This window comes from Anomaloglossus baeobatrachus, chromosome 9 (genome assembly GCF_048569485.1).
Source record: "Anomaloglossus baeobatrachus isolate aAnoBae1 chromosome 9, aAnoBae1.hap1, whole genome shotgun sequence".
Taxonomy (NCBI): domain Eukaryota; kingdom Metazoa; phylum Chordata; class Amphibia; order Anura; family Aromobatidae; genus Anomaloglossus; species Anomaloglossus baeobatrachus.
This window is the reverse complement of record NC_134361.1, coordinates 188,612,679-188,630,241: the sequence shown is the minus strand read 5'-3', so window position 1 is coordinate 188,630,241 and position 17,563 is coordinate 188,612,679. Positions and strand designations below refer to the sequence as shown.

At 46.5% G+C, this 17,563-nt stretch overlaps 1 protein-coding gene across 1 annotated transcript in view; it reads right to left on the bottom strand.

The window, feature by feature from the left end:
- The window catches only part of LOC142251385 (kinesin-like protein KIF14), a 128,125-nt gene that overhangs the window by 78,882 nt on the left and 31,680 nt on the right, over window positions 1-17,563 (bottom strand). Inside the window, exons 8-10 of the mRNA XM_075324126.1 lie at window positions 9,403-9,510; window positions 9,206-9,322; window positions 1,684-1,802 (exon numbers count right to left, since the gene is read on the bottom strand). Of these exons, the coding sequence (XP_075180241.1) occupies window positions 1,684-1,802; window positions 9,206-9,322; window positions 9,403-9,510 (344 nt within the window). The remainder of the gene's footprint in view (window positions 1-1,683; window positions 1,803-9,205; window positions 9,323-9,402; window positions 9,511-17,563) is intronic.

Below are 17,563 nucleotides of genomic sequence, written 5' to 3'. Positions count from 1 at the left end.
CCTCACCTATTTACAAATACATCTAGCAACTCATAATTATATATGTGATATGGGAAGCACTGCCATCATGGTTATTCCATAACGTACCAGTGTTTATATTGAGGTGCTGGGCGTTGTGGTTCACCTGTTGGGGACATCAACCTTGGCCCTCTGAATTATTTCAACCTTGATGGGGATAATCCATTTATGACATAAGGCAAATATCAGGTTGACAAAATATAAAACATCTTTAAATGTTGGGATATACCCTATGTAATAACGCAGTCTTGTGCCCTTGTTAATTGGATTGTACTATATACATATATATTGTCTTTGAAGATTGTGTCCCCTATAAATGATGTATATATCAACTCTGCCAACTGAAAAATAGCCTTATTCCATCCATATAGTTATGAATCATAGATTTGGCCACAATATGGAATGTAAACTGCAGGTTTAAGGTTTAAAAACACATTGAGCTTTACTGGCACCTTAATATAGTTGTGGGCAATCATTGGATGTGCCCTTGCCTACTCATACCCAGGAATCTATATATGTATGATACATGAATTTTTTGATATTATGTCTTGTTCCACAACGCACCAGTTTTTCTTTGGTTGTTTTTATGGGGTAGGGTCTTTTTAAATTCTGTGTATACCAGCGAATAATAAAATAATAATATAATGTTGTACTTCAATTATGACTAAATAAAATTTGATATTTTTTCTAAACCATGATGGATATTGGATGGAATTCTTATGTGCAGAAACACCCCTTTTGGTTTCATATATGAGTAATATGGTGGAATCTGCATTGCTCAAAGTGTAAACAGATATGGATCTTTGGTCCTTCTTTTTGGTTAATATAGCCTAAAAATAGCAGCCTGCATCTATTAGACGCGACAATCCCAGCTCTTCCTGATTGCCCTAAGCGATCATAGCTGCCACTAAGCCTTAGATTAGTGATGGGGAGGGTGTAAAACACTTCCATTACTAAAACTAAGTTAAAAACAAAAACACCAAAAAAAATTTAGAACAAAAAAATAAAAAAAACTTTTACCACTTTATTAACCACAGAAAAACCCCTGAAGATCCAGCGTAATCCACGAGGTTTCACAACAATTAAGCTCTGCTATATCTGCAATTACAGTGAGATTATGGAACACTTCCACACGTAACTGCAGGCAGAGAATCACCATGATCAGCAGTGGTGTCACTCAAATTAGTTTTGGCACAGCCTAAGGTCACCCACCTGTGAACTCAGGTGAACTCTGACGTCACCTGAGGTGAGCTCAATGCCGGATTACCAGCTTAGGCTATGTGCACACATTGAGTATTTGATTGAAGAAAATCTGCATCTCCCGGGAGAAAAATGCAATGCAGTTTTGATGAGTTTTTCTTCCAGGACATGCAAAAATTTATTGCAGATGTTAGACGTCTGGTGAGACATTTATGTCAATAGCATCCTTAGAAACACAATCTTTTCCAAACCATGAATACTCTATATAACCTTATTATTTTCTAACTGGCATATGAAAAATTTTTTTTAGAAGACCACCCCCTTGCCGATTTTGCATTGTAATTGTGAAGCACAATTGCTGTTGATATGGGAAAATGACCCGAGGGGGATCAAGATGCATCTCTTCTGTCCAGAATCAGAAGGCTAAGCTGCCGAATACATGTGCTGAGGCTGCAGATGACTTACCACGTGAGGAGAGATTCTCTGTAGGGGATAAAACTTCTCTTGTGGGCATCTGACATCTCGGCAAGAGCAGATATCACTTTGCCCAAAGTAAGCAGTGACTTATTGATGCTGGCGCCTTCCTGAAAGACAAGGGAAATGTCAGCAAAAAAGCACAAAAAAGGTGAAATACACCATTTTCGATAAATAGTGAGGATTATTAGACCACTATACCTAAATTAGTAAACTTCTAGAAAAGGAGGGCGATCTAGATAAAAGATGTTCTCAGTTCTAGGTATGTCATATATACGTAGAAATGCGAATAAAAAAAATTAAAAAAAAACAAACAAACAACTATTTACATCATAAATCTTTCTCAACAAATGTCTAAAATCCACTAGAATTTTTGTACGATAAAAAAAAAAAATAAAAAAAAAAAAGGGGGGGGGGGGGACAAACTTGTAGAGGTGATTGAGCCCACTACAAATGTAAAATGTAAGGTTATGTTAAGTGTAATGTGTTATGTGCTATAAAATGTGATAACCATTTGTATTAGTCAGATACAGCAGAGTGGAGAAAGTGAGGTAGGATGTAATGTGAGATAAAGGCTTAGGGGGTCATTTATAGGAAGTAATGTAAAGCATAGGAATGTTATGTAGATAGGTCATGTCAGGTTCAGCTCACTGGGGCGTGGAATTAGTGTTGAGCAAAGAACCACTTACTAGTTACAGTGTAAGAAGAGAGCCAGTTCTGCAGTGGGGTTCATGGAGTAAAGACATGACCTATTAACTTGGGTCCGTCGGGGAACCTACAGGTATCCTCCAAAGGTACCGGAGCCTATGGCTCTTCGGGACGGGCTCAGAAGAGTCTAGGGACTAAACTGAATTCTACAGCGAGAGAAGCTCAGAACAGGCCTAATAAAGTCAAGTGGCTAGAAGCAGTCAGAGGACCACAGGTCGCAGTAGATAGAAGAAGCAGATGTATAGACCTGGCAGCTGGAGGACTAAGTCCCAGTCAGCAGAATAGGCCAGATGGAGTAGCCCGGAAACAGCAAAAGGAGAACTGGATAAGTGTGGCCATGTCTGTCGTGAAGGTGGAAGTAGTAATAAACCATTTACAGTTATTTTGCTAGTATCCTTTGTGAATCTGCTACATCTACAATGGCGACTAACTGCAGGGTAGTGGACGCTGCCCTGAAGAGTATTACAAGTGTCATACGCTCCATCCAAAGCGATCTGGAAGCACTGGCTCTCTGGCGAAGGATTGCAGAGCCCTCATGGCCCGGCGTCCGCACCTCCCTTCAAACTGGTGTCCTGATTGTGTGTATTGGGCGCAGTGTTACCACCCAGAACATTTTTTTTCAGGACTGACAATCAACATATACATTTTCAGTGCACAATTTTCACCGGTGACATGATACACTCTACATAACGTTCATGAGGTCATGTACGGTCTTCCAGTACATGTGCAGTGTCTATTAATTAGCGGCGCATGTGTGGTGCCCCTGAGGCTCCAGTCGCCACAGAGTATTGCAGCTCATTTAAGCGGTGGTATTTGCCTCAGGTAAGGAGGGGGTTAATCACTGGTGTTCCCCATTCACACCTTCTATAAAGCTTAGGACCTTTCTCACTGGGGAGCTGGACTAGGATAGGCAGGGGGTTGGCCAACATGAAGCTTGGGACTGTTCCAATCACTAGGACAGCCTCCTGGGGGGTGGATTCCACTTTGGGTAGAAATAGGAGCAAACTCACAATCGCTAGACAGTTGACCCGGGACACGACACCATCACTTTCTTCTCTTCATGGGACCTGTGGTTTGGAGTGGAGCGCTCAGCCCAGGTTCCCCACGGCAGGAAGGGCAACTCTGAAGAAGGACTTTCTTCTTTCAAATACCGGTGACTTTTCCTAACTTATCCGAGGCAGAATGGGCACATCCCAGTGGGTGACCAGTACTTCCCGGGCGAGCGGCACAAAGAGTAAAGACACCTGGAACTGCAGCAACCGACCTGGATTCTTATTATCGGAGCCCACTCCACCTGTGGGGCGCGATACCATCTTCGGCTATTACCATCCGCCCTGGACGACAGCGATAGCATGGCGGCTAATCTCTGGCCGCATACCACAAGTGGCATCATGACCATCATCCTACTACAACCCACATAATCCTCCCTCCTTATTTGTGTCCACCTTGGGGCACAAAGCCGGGCAGGCCACCATGACATCCCAGATCACCACACCGGGCCAGTGATTAGTAACTCAGGTATGAGACCCCATCCCCGAAAACCCCCTGCCGCCTGGTTGCTACACATGTGTGACGCCCTGGACTAGCCAGGTAGTCACAGGTAGGCCCTTACACAAATACCTCCCCCCTCTTAAGGTGACAGCAGCCAACCTACAAAAACCCTTGTCACTTCTCAGTGTTCAATGGTCACACCAGGGGGCAGGGCCAGGTGGTTGGCCACGCCCACCTAGGAGTCCGGAGAGCCTGAGACAGGACACACACAGTAGTTTTGGACAGTGAAGTGGAGAGTCAAGTTCAAGTGCAGTAGGCCTGAGGTGTCAGGCTTGCAGCGTTAACATTGACCGGTGCCGGGGTCGTAGCCCTGGTACCGTGGCAAGGAGGCAGACGGTGGTGGCTGCCTGCAGGAGCTGGGATTACAGCCGGTGGAACTGTAAGGGACTGGGACCGGGTGGTGGCCCGCCGGTACCGAACCGGGGAATCGATTGGAAACCGGAGCACCAGGAGGGATACTCAGACCCAGTACGAGACCCAGAAAAAACTGGACCAAGTCGAATCCACCGATTGAGGACTGGACTTTAGGCCCTTTCCCACCTAAGACCCGACTGAAGACAACAGCCCAGCGACAGGGGTAGAAAGTTACCGCCCAGGCATCGAGACCCCACGGGCCAGCGTCTGCGGGCACACAGGCTCTACCGGCACACATCAGGCTTTCTTTTTTCTAACGTGTTTTGCTTGACATGATAGGATAGATCACATTTTGTATGTACGTCACACGATCTATGAAGAAATGGTAAGCTTCCAGAGTCACAATGGTGCAAAGAGTCTTTAGTATTTTTTATTTTCTTTTTTGGGTGGGAGGGGCAAGGATATATTACAAATGGTTATAGGATCACCCAAGATTATTATTGAAGAGGAAAAATACTATATCCCATAAATCCCTTTAATACGCAACCTTTCTAGATTAAAATTTCAATATGCAAATGAACATACAAGTAAATTTACATCTGTTTTGACACAAAACAGATGTTTTACTTTCACGAAATTAGAGAGAAAATTAAAAAATTGGGCAACAGGGAAAACTTGATTTATTAAGTGAACAACTATGAAAGTCTCAAATTGCCCCAGCGGCCTCTCTGGATAAAGTTCTCAGGCGAGAGCTGTCTATATAAAACGCGTTAAGTTCATCCTACCAAAATTTTAATTACATTTTTCTGAAGTCCCCAAGAACAAGATTCTTATATTCTAATTTACAGACTGTCACAACATGGAAGAGATGCAAAGAGACGTTTCAGGCACAGAATTTAACAATTTTAGACCAATAATGCAAAATGGTTTTCTACACTAGGATCGGCAGTGAGATTATAGGGGCTTTTTTGTTACTTGCGTGATCAAATTTAGGTTGAAGGCTGTCTGGCTTATTGCAGTTCCAAAGTCAGTTCCATTCTATGTGTGACGCCCCTGGACTAGTCAGGTCATCACAGGGTACTGCACACTCTCTCAGTGCAGGACTCAACGCCCATGGTTCTGGGTTTCCAACCTATAGTACTGCCTCCATCAGCATCCAAATCCCAACCACACACTATCAGACACACCAGTGGGCTGCTGAGCTGGAATAGGGCCGCCCACCTAGGGGTCAGGCAGGCTGGTGGGAGGGAGAAGTCAGTGAGAGGAAGTGGAGAGCAAAGCTTAGTCAGTGAAGGAGTAGCTCCCAAAGAGTTAGGAGCTGGGAGTTGGAGCTCCCTGGAGTTAGAGGTTGGGTCGCAGACGGTGGTCTGGGACCGGAGGAGTCAGAGACCCGGTCGCAGGGGATTGAGGCTGGGTGGCTGGACCCGGTCTTTGAGGACGGGAGGCATCCGAGTCCAATAACCGGTCCGGGACCAAAAGCACGGCGGGTTATTGGACCTTAGGTCGGGTAGCAGCTTCAGGCAACCCGGCAATTAACCTGTGGAGGATAGTGACATTATGGACTGTCCCCAAGAAGCTCAGAGATCAGGGGCACTAGCGCAATGAGGGGGATAGGGCTTTCCAACCCAAGCAGCCCACAGAAATCCCAAGCATGAGCCCTTGAGAGCACAGCTCCAGTACAAACAGTAGGGAGCGTGGCCCGGACAGCTTTATACCAACGGGCCACCAGAACACTTCGAATTTGTGCACAGAGGCAGGCTCCGGACCACCTGGCAGTACTATAGGGGACAGATACCCGGACGGGCTCCCCCAAGAGGGCAGCGGCACCCAGAGACTTTGTTCACCTTGTTGTCAGAGTCGGCTTTGTGGCCGCATCATCACCAACACTGCCTGAGTGAGTACATAGTCCTCCCCTGCTTCCCAACACCACCATCTAGAGTCCCGAGGTCTCACCTACCCGTGTAGGGAAACCTCATCTGGCTGCCCCCACTCCATCTCCCCCGGGTACTCCATTGGCAGCGGCGGTATGCCCCTTACCGCGAACCATGGGTGGCGTCATGAACTCTTATCCCTTGTAAATACCCCCGTTACATTTGAGTGGCTGCAAGCCCCGGAGACCCTTGAGCCACAGCAGACCCCTGGATCCGAGCGGCTAGATCACTGCAGGGGCGGCACATATGCATCTGCCATGAAGAAAATCACAGGATAACAACATAGTGAGTATTGATGAGCAAGCATACTCGTCACTATCGAACAATGGGGTGCCCGCAAGGTTCAATACTCTGCCATGTTTGCTATGCTTGAGACCCTGCCCCACATGTTTCGCAGCTGTTTTTTAGCCACTAAACATGCAGTGATTGCCGTTAATCATGGTAATACTGTAGCCATTTTGGCTACTGGCATTACTGTGATTGGCCGGCCGTATCGCATCATTGGGTCTTATTCGAGACCCGGGGGCGACATCGTGAGCACAGTGCAGTTCAGCACAAGTTGATGTAGGAGAGACCCCTTACGTCAGAGCAGGCATATAGGCAGGGTTGTACACTTGCACCCTTCAGTGCCTTTCATATGGTACTCCAGGGTGTGATTAGGCTGGTTAAATTAAATAAATAAATTTTAAAAAATGGTGAGGGGTCCCTGCCACATTTTTGACAACCAGTCTAGGGAAAGTAGACAACTAATATCAGGCAGAGAAGGCTCATGGTGATTGGGCACTTCCCAGCCTAAAACAGGAGCCCACAGCACCTTAGAACTGGCATATCCATTAGTTACATTAATTCTGAAGCTGCACCCTGACTCTTCCCAATTTACCTGGTGCAGTGGCAATTGGTGTAATGGTAGTAGGGTTTGAGGTCAGCTGTGTAGTGTCATCTGGCATTAAACCCAACAGTTAGAAAGGGAAAAGCATTTATGGGACACCCCCATTACTAACCCAGTAAGTGTAAAGCAAACAGACACACACACACACACACACACACGTTTGAATAAAGACTACCTCACACTTTCCCTTTTTCACCAATTAAAAATACATATATATGTTTCACCGAAAGCTCCGATGTAAGCTACAATCCAGGACTTCACCTCTAGCAACCAAGTAGCAGTAAAAGTACAGCTATATAACTCCTCATCAAAGATGCAGAGTCTTGCTCAACACAGCTTTGAGCCAGCGGCTCTGATGAGCTGTGTCGTGACCAGAATTTAAATAGTTGCACTTTAATGCTACTCAGTTGCTGGAGGTGAAATCCTGGATTACATCCGAGCTTAATTGAAATATTTTTTTGCTAATAAATTAGTGAAAAAGAGGGAAAATGTGGGGGACTCTTTAATCAAACTAATTTATCCTGTGTGCCTTTTTTACTTTACGCTTCCAGGTAGATAAACACCTCCATCACCATCACCAGAGTTTGATGCCAGCTGACACTACACAGCTGAAATCAACCCCATTAACCCATTATCCCGATTACCACCACACCAGTGCAATTGGGAAGAGCCAGGCAAAGCGCCAGAAATGGCAAATCTAATGGATGTGCCACTTGTGGGGCAGCTGCGGGCTGCTATTATTAGGCTGGGAAGTCCCCAATAAACTTGAGCCTACCAACCGTTCTCTGAAGTTTAGGATCCGTTGGATTTTTTAATATCTCTATAAAAATAAATTTTTGATATATTAATATACTGGATTGTGGTGCTGGGTTCACACTTCACTTCTCAGCCATCATTATAATACCGATACTTGGAGATTAAAGGCTCTACCACTCACAATATAGGTGCTATGGGGATAAAGAATCATATAGTATAGTAAAATGAACCCCAGCACTCGAATGAAGACAAAGAAGGAATATGCGTGAGTGATTTTATTGACTGACACACTGCAGAAGGAACCTAACCAGAGCAACAGCACCAACGTTTCGGCATAGAGCCTTTCTCAAGGTTGTTGCATCACTGGTCAGAATAGGGAAATGCAGCCATTCTCCCTGCCACTGTGCCAGCTCCGGATCTCCACTGCAGGCGTCCATTCACCTCACATTGTGATCCTGTCACCCCTTCACCTACGAGCACACTCTGCAATACGTGTGGAACCTTACCTCTATTTGTCCATCTCCGGTTGTCCCTCGAGACCCGCATTTCCCTATTCTGACCAGTGATGCAACAACCTTGAGAAAGGCTCTATGCCGAAACGTTGGTGCTGTTGCTCTGGTTAGGTTCCTTCTGCAGTGTGTCAGTCAATAAAATCACTCACGCATATTCCTTCTTTGTCTTCATTCGAGTGCTGGGGTTCATTTTACTATATCATTATAATACCAGCTTGCAGGTATCTGCTTTATCTTGTCTGGTTATCAAAAACAGGGGGAGTTTTTTTGTTTTTTTACTTCCCAGCAGAGACGAATGTCATGGCAAAAAAAAATCGGCACCCCGCAATCTCATCACAGGCACATCGATTGATGTGTGGAACGACATGCCGCCCCCTGCTGGCGCAGGTTAAGATTGACAGCAGGATTTACCAGGTTAACAGTGGGCAGAATAATGCTCCACCTGATTCTGTTAGGATGATGGTCGAATATAACAGCCATCATTGTATGGCTAAAGATGTGGGTTCAGCTTTGGAAGCCCGCAGCAAAATCAGGGAGCCGGTATATCATTTATCAGCAAGTCATACCTCGGATAGGGCCTCTTATGTTAGATTTTCTCATAATATTATAGTCCCTGGGGTTTTGCACATGTCGGGGCTTTTTTAATTTTATTTTATTTGTTGCTGACAGTATCCCACATAAAATATAACAAAATTTGAAGCAAAAATCAGATTTTTAAAAAAAAAAAAATAAATAAATAAAAATAATATTATAGATTATTTTCTGGCTTTTGCTTCCCATTAAAATTTAAATATTTGAAAACTCACACCTACCTTTAACCTAATCCCACTGGTTTGTGCAGAATTGCAGCGCTCACTTCCGGCCAAGTCCACCAGGTTTACTCTGCTGGTCCTTGTGTGGTCGTGAACCTCACCTTCTAAAATTTCCCTCTAGAAAAAACAAAAAATACTAATTAAACACATTACCTCACGATCGCTTGTATACACTACATATGTCCGTGTTGTCTTACCACTGTTTGTGTTACGGACAATGTGAAAACAGAATGGGATCTGGAGCTTTTGTCATTCATCCCTGTAGCTGCTGTAGCCCTCTGTTTATTGCCCAACTCCAGCCAAGTCTAAATTATACAAAAACGAAAAAACGATTAGTTTACGGCTCAAAATTAACATAAAATCTATTAATCTCACTTCCTTCTAGATCAATCTGGAATAAGAACCTATATATTAGATGTTATCTTATCCTCAAACATGCAAGTTTCCTGCATGGGCACAATGGTTACGAAAGTAAGGAAAAAAACAAAAAGATTATGGTGTCCACCCCTACCCATCAGGGAAAAGGTGACCCATGGTGGGAAACTAGTTACACATAGCATCAAGCCATAATTTAGTTTTATTTTTAATTTACCCTCTAAAAACAAAAAAAAGTTAAGCAACTTTACAAAAAGGAACTTTTTGCAGAATAGATAAAAGGACTTAAAAAAAAAAAAAAAAAATTCTGCTTTATGTTTGACTTCTCCCTCATCTCCCCTCCAGCCATTCACTCAGTGTTAGGCCTGCGACACACATCCGTGCCGCCGGCACGCGTTTGTCATTTTTTTGCATGTACCGGCGGCACGGAGACACGTTAAGCAATGCTACCCTATTGTGGCAGGCACACACACTTAAAACCACATGGAACGCGTGTCCGTGTGTTTGTACGTGTGTGCATTTTTCAAAGCGCTGACATGTCAGTGTTTTCTCCCGCAGCACGGGAGTCACACAACCGCACACGTACCACACGGGTGTAGTGAGGATGCGGTCCAGTGTGACACGCGCCGGAGAAAACACACGTGTCAGTGAAAAAAAAAAAAAAAATAAAAAAAAAAAACCATTACCTCACCTTCTCCAGCCCTCCTGTCTCTGCCGCTGCTGCCTCTTGCTGCCGACCGCCGCTCATTATTCTCATTTAATATTCACTTCACTGCCTGGCAGCAGCAGCAGCGGGGAGACAGGAGGGCTGGAGATCGAGGATCAGCACCACGGACAGCAGCGAGGACCAGGTGAGTATGTAAATTACCGGTTCTACGTGTGCTATCGCGGATAGCACACGTAGAACACACGTGGCCCGCACGTACCGGAGACACGTACTTACCTGCACGCAACACGCAGGGGAAATACGTGTCTCGGCACGTGTGTGAATTTCACGTAAGTGTGGCAGAGGCCTTAGAGATAGCAGGAGGGAGTTTCACAGAGATCTGGAAAGGAGGGAGAGGAGAGTCTTAAAGGTTTACAGATAAAATCAAGTTGTAGAGAAGGAGGAATGCACATTGAAAGGAATTGAAAAGGAAATCTGTCAGGTGATTTTGTGGTACAATACTAATGTGATCTTTATAAGGGACTGAGGGAGACCTTTCAGGATCAGTAAGTTTTATTGCTCTACCTAATCCTCTTATCTTGATGTAAGCACCATAAAATTCAGTGTCTCCTGATGGCTAGTCAAGTGTATGTACTGTATGCTAAGATGTGTCCCTCCCCATCCCCTGGCCTTAATTCATGTACTATATGCCATATAGGGTCATGTAGGTTGCTTGGCTGTCTTTGTTCTTTGGTTGTAACATATGCCCCCAGCCTGTACTATATTGTAATCAGGCTCCAGCAGTAGCTATTGTCCTGTATGTACTGCTTCTGGTGGGAGATTTTTTGTTCTTCTCAGCATGGGGCTCCTCCAATCCACAGCTTGGTAAACAGAATAGAGGCCTGGGCATCTAGAATCCTTTCATGTATCAGATGTCCAGGGGAGGTGTACCCTTCTGTCCACCTAAGGGGCTGATCCCAGGACAGGAGAATAACGAGACCCATGTTAGTCAGTTAGTTGGATCTCGGCTGGTGAAGGACTAGGATCTATAGCTGAGGCTAGATCCTAGTGCCTGTGTATGGACTGTTACAGACTGGAGATCAGTGGCCACGTGGGATTGTGTTTTGTTGTTCACCCTGTTGGACTCAAGGAACACATATAAAGGACCATTGCCATATTGTCCCTGGCATCGGAATACTGGGAGGCGCCCCCGGATCTGTTGTCCTGTTGTGGACTCCTTGTAGACTTTAAGGATTTATATTCATGTTTGGTGCTTTATCTGTGTGGTTCCAATAAAGCCCTTTGGAGTGTTCCTCGGCCTGGCGTCCATTACTGCTCTGTCGCATACCCAGTCACACTGTATACTTTATATAAATTCAGTAAATAATTTAAAATGTATATAATATCTAAAGTATACACAATATAAACAATTATATATATATATTATATATATTATATATATATATATATATATATATATATTTTTATTTATTTATATTTTAGGTGTAAGATTTTACATTGTGCAAGATGGCATGACATACTGCCATGGAGACTTAACATATTATACACACATTTTTTAAAAAAGGGATATAACCCTAATCTCAGTAAGGCGAAGGGCTCCATACGGTTAATATTTGCTTTTCTAGGCAATCAAAATGTTAAAAATTATTGCCGCAGGGACCTGTCACACAGCTTTTTCCTCCTAGCCGTGAAACTTTTTAAAGAGTTCACCCTCCTTCCTTCCCTCCAGCTGTATGTGACGGCCAGGCCAATGCATTGTGGGGCGCTGCTGTAAGGATGCCTGTGGCTACATTTTTAGTAACTTAGGTGTCATCGCTCGTGTCTGTCATTCAGCCTAATGTGAACAGTACGAAGTTCAGCGGAAGAGCAAAAAGGGACTCAGGAGCCATACAGAGCAATCCTATTAATTACAGGACAAATTAATAATAGTGATGAGCGAGCATGCTTGTCACTACTCGGTACTCGCACGAGTATCACTGTACTCGGGCTGCTCGGCGGGGACCGAGTAATCTCGCGATACTCGTGCTTTACTCGTGGTCTTCATTTCTGCATGTTGGCGCTCTTTTGAGAGCCAGCCCTCATGCAGGGATTGGCTGGCAGACCACTGCAATGCCACAGCCCTGTTAGTTGTGGAATTGCAGTGATTGGCCGGCCTGCACAGCGTCACCGAGCCTTTATATAGGCCGGCGCGCTGTGCTCTGCTCACAGCTATTCTGACAGTGAGTGTAGGGAGAGTGTCGCTGATTCAGGGAAAGCTTTGCGGCCCTTTATAGCTTTTTCAGTTGCAGGGCTGCAAACAGTGTGACCAAAAGTCCTTCTCAGGACTATTCTAGTTGTATACAGGCAGGCAGGGTATAGCCAGGTCAGCGTACAGTAGCAGAGTCCTTCTCAGGACTATTGTTGCTATATACAGGCAGGGTATAGCCAGGTCTGAATACAGGCTAGTGACCAAAAGAGTCCTTGTCAGGACTATTGTAGCAGTATACAGGCAGGCAGGCAGGCAGGGTAGTGGTGACCGTATACCAGCCTTCATATCTGGGGCTGGTGTACACAGTGTAAAACAGTCCAGATAGTGTCTGACTTGTCTGTACTGTAATTGTCGCTCCCCAAAAAAACCTGTTAGGTTATTATTGCGTCCGTGCTTGGTTTTTAAAACCGCACGTGTGTGCCTGTTGGTGGCAGCGTACAGGTGCACTGGTGTGCGTTTACCAAACTATTATATAACGCACAAGTGTAGTGTATAATACACGTCAGTCAGCAGTGGCTGATAGTGTCAGAGTTCTTAATTTTTGCTCCTAAAACCTGTGTTAGGTTATTATTGCGTCCGTGCTTGGTTTTTAAAACCGCACGTGTGTGCCTGTTGGTGGCAGCGTACAGGTGCACTGGTGTGCGTTTACCAAACTATTATATAACGCACAAGTGTAGTGTATAATACACGTCAGTCAGCAGTGGCTGATAGTGTCAGAGTTCTTAATTTTTGCTCCTAAAACCTGTGTTAGGTTATTATTGCGTCCGTGCTTGGTTTTTAAAACCGCACGTGTGTGCCTGTTGGTGGCAGCGTACAGGTGCACTGGTGTGCGTTTACCAAACTATTATATAACGCACAAGTGTAGTGTATAATACACGTCAGTCAGCAGTGGCTGATAGTGTCAGAGTTCTTAATTTTTGCTCCTAAAACCTGTGTTAGGTTATTATTGCGTCCGTGCTTGCATTTAAAAACCGCACGTGTGTGCCTGTCGGTGGCAGCGTACAGGTGCACTTGTGTGCAATTTCCAGAAACTTTGATATAACGCACAAGTAGTGAATATACACGTCAGCAGTGCACAGCATTGCAAAATGCGCAAGGGCATTGGCAAGGAACAAGGAAGTGGACGTGATGGTGGTGCAGGCAGAGGCCGAGGTCGTGGGCAAGCTCTAATTTCGCCACAACAAAGGGCCACATCTAGTCGCTCGCACGTCCTGTCCCAAATTCTTGGGGACCGCAGCAGTACACCGCTCTTGAACCAAGACCAGTGTCAACAGGTTGTTAGTTGGATAGCGGATAATGCTTCCAGTCAGATTGGCACCACCACAAACACTCTGTCTTCCACACGGTCAAGTGTCAGTAGCCGTGATACTGCACCGCACATTTCTGAACCTGATCCTCCTTCCTACCACCAGGCTGAGTACACGTCCTCCTCGGACATTAATGATCCCACACTTGGACACTCGGAAGAGCTGTTCACGTTTCCATTCACACATTCTGGCCTCTCGCCAGCTCATATTGAAGTGGGTCATGAGGAGATCGTCTGTACAGATGGCCAAATATTTGAGCAGCCACGTTCTCACGAAGTTGGCAACGTGTCTCAACAAGTGGTGGACGATGATGAGACACAATTGTCAGCAAGTCAGGAGGAGGAGCAGGGTGCGGAAGAGGAAGACGACGTGGTGGATGATCCAGTAACTGACCCAACCTGGCAGGAGGATATGCAGAGCGAGGACAGCAGTGCACAGGGGGAGGGAGGCGTAGCATCACAACAGGCAGTAAGAAGCAGGGTGGTGGCCCCAGGCAGAAGTCAGGCAACCGTTCCCCGGAACAACACGACGACACAAGGTGCCTGTACAAATGTTAGGTCTTCACGAGTCTGGCAGTTTTTTAAGTTGGATCCAGATGATTCAAAAAAGGCCATTTGCAACACCTGCCGTGCCAGCATCAGCAGGGGTACCAAAACTAGCAGCCTGACCACCACCAGCATGATCAGGCACATGTCAGCCAAGCACCCGACTTTGTGGGAAGTACAACAGAGTCGAGGAGCAGTGCTTGCTGATGTCACTGCTACGTCTTCGCTGGTTGTGCATGCGAGCCAATCCTCTGTCCATGCTGCCTGCGAACAAGCCTCCTCCACTCCTGCACCTGCAGTTGCCTACGCAGAAAGAACACCATCATCAAGCACGTCCTTGTCCCAGCGCAGCGTTCAGTTATCCATTCAGCAAACCTTTGAACGCAGGCGCAAATACACTGCCAACACCCCACATGCCACAGTTCTAAATGCTAACATTTCGCGACTGCTTGCGCTGGAAATGTTGCCTTTTAGGCTGGTGGAGACAGAAGCATTCCGTGACCTGATGGCGGCAGCTGTCCCACGTTACTCGGTCCCCAGCCGCCACTATTTCTCCCGGTGTGCCGTCCCCGCGTTGCATAACCACGTGTCACAAAACATCACACGTGCCCTGAACAACGCTGTTTCACCCAAGGTCCACCTAACCACAGACACGTGGACAAGTGCTTGTGGGCAAGGCCGCTACATCTCGTTGACGGCACACTGGGTTAATATTGTGGAAGCTGGGACCCAGTCTGAGCGAGGGACGCAACACGTCCTTCCCACACCAAGGTTTGCAGGCCCTACCTCAGTCAGTGTTTCACCCACACTCTACAGCTCCGGAATGTCATGCTCTTCAGCCTCCTCCTCCTCCTGCGCATCCTCATCCACTGTGCCCTCCACACCAGTCACAAGCTGGAAGCACTGCAGCACTGCCTCGGCGAAGCGGCAACAGGCTGTGCTGAAGCTAATCTGCATAGGTGACAAACCCCACAATGCAGAAGAGCTGTGGACAGCTCTGAAACAGCAGGCAGATCACTGGCTCACACCTCTGAACCTAAAGCCAGGAAAGGTCGTTTGTGACAATGGCCGGAACCTGGTGGCGGCTTTGAGGCGAGGCCAGCTGACACATGTTCCATGCGTGGCCCATGTGCTCAACCTCGTGGTTCAGCGGTTTATAAAGTCATACCCAGAGCTGTCTGATCTGCTGGTAAAAGTTCGCCGCCTGTCTGCACATTTTCGAAAGTCACCTACTGCTTCAGCCGGCCTTGCCGGCTTTCAGCGCCGTTTGCATCTTCCGGCTCACAGACTGGTGTGTGATGTCCCCACGCGTTGGAATTCAACTCTGCACATGTTGGTCAGGATATGTGAGCAGAAGAGGGCAGTTGTTGAGTACCTGCATCACCTAAGCCGTCGGGAAATGGGTCAAACTCCACACATAACACCTGAGGAGTGGAGATGGATGTCAGACCTATGTACCATCCTCCAAAACTTTGAGGACTCCACCAAGATGGTGAGTGGTGATGACGCCATTATTAGCGTCACCATACCGCTACTCTGCCTTCTAAAACGGTCCCTGCTGAAAAACAAACATGATGCATTGCAGGCGGAGCGCGATGAGTTGCAGCAAGAAACAGTAGTGGGTGTGGGTGATAACACACAGCCCAGCCTCGTCTCATCACAACGTGCAGTGGAGGACTATGACGAGGAGGAGGATGAAGACATGGAGCAACTCTCCGGCCAAATTGAGGATATGACATGCACACCAGTCATATCCTCGATTCAGCGTGGCTGGCCAGAGGACAGGGTAGATGAGGAGGAGGAGGAGGAGGAGGAGGAGGAGGGCAGCATGTTCAGTCATCTTGTTGGTCAGGCTACTGAAGTCCTGGCTGTTAAGAGTCTGGCGCACATGGCTGACTTTATGGTAAGCTGCCTGTCTCGTGACCCTCGCGTTAAGAACATCTTGGCCGACAATCATTACTGGTTGGTAACACTGTTAGACCCACGCTACAAGGAGAACTTTTTGTCTCTTATTCCCGTGGAGGAGAGGTCAACCAAAATGCAGCAGTTTCGGAAGGCCATACTCACGGAAGTAGGCAAAGCATTCCCCTCACAAAACGCTAGCGGCATAGGTCAGGAATCAGTGGACAACCGAGGCGTACAGCCGAGAGAGGCACAAGTCCAATCCGCCAGAGGTAGGGGAACAGTCTTTAAGATGTGGGACAGTTTTCTCAGCCCCTCACGTACCACAGCCCCTGAGGTGCGGGGTAGTGCCACAAGAAATCCTAAGTTTGCCCAGATGCTGAAGGAGTACCTTGCAGATCGAACAACTGTACTCCGACATTCCTCTGTGCCTTACAATTATTGGGTATCCAAGCTGGACACGTGGCATGAATTGGCTCTCTACGCCTTGGAAGTCCTGGCCTGCCCTGCTGCTAGCGTTTTGTCAGAGCGTGTTTTTAGTGCCGCAGGTGGAATCATTACAGATAAACGCACCCGCCTGTCAACTGAAAATGCTGACAGGCTGACTCTGATAAAGATGAACAAGGGTTGGATTGGGCCAGACTTCACCACACCACCAGCAAATGAGAGCGGAGTTTAAAGTTTGCCATGTACCTCCACTCACCCATGGGTACACTTCTCGACTTTGGATAATCGCTGGACTGCTCCTCCTTCTCCTCATGCGCCATCATGATGACCGTTACAATAGTTAGGTCTTTGTTTCAGGTATACCCCCAGTGGTAAATTTTTTCGCCCATTCTTTGCAGAATGGACATTACAACGACAGGAGACCCGCTCCTTTGCAATGGGAACAATGTTTTGAGGCCCTCATGCACGTCTCTATCCAGGGACAATGTGGAGCCTCCCAATTTTTGGCTGCCCTGGCAAAGGGCTATACTGAAATAGACCCACTTCCTTACAATGGGCACTTCAGGTTTACAGGCCATCATGCACGTCTCTATCCAGGGACAATGTGGAGCCTCCCAATTTTTGGCTGCCCTGGCAAAGGGCTATACTAAAATAGACCCACTTCCTTACAATGGGCACTTCAGGTTTACAGGCCATCATGCACGTCTCTATCCAGGGACATTGGTGAACCTCACAATTTTGGACTGCCCTGGCAAAGGAAAATACTACAAAGACTCACTTCCTCAAAATGGGCACATTAGACTCAAGAGGCCTTCATGTACGTCTCTTCTCAGGGACATCGGAGTGCCACACAATGTTTTCACGTAA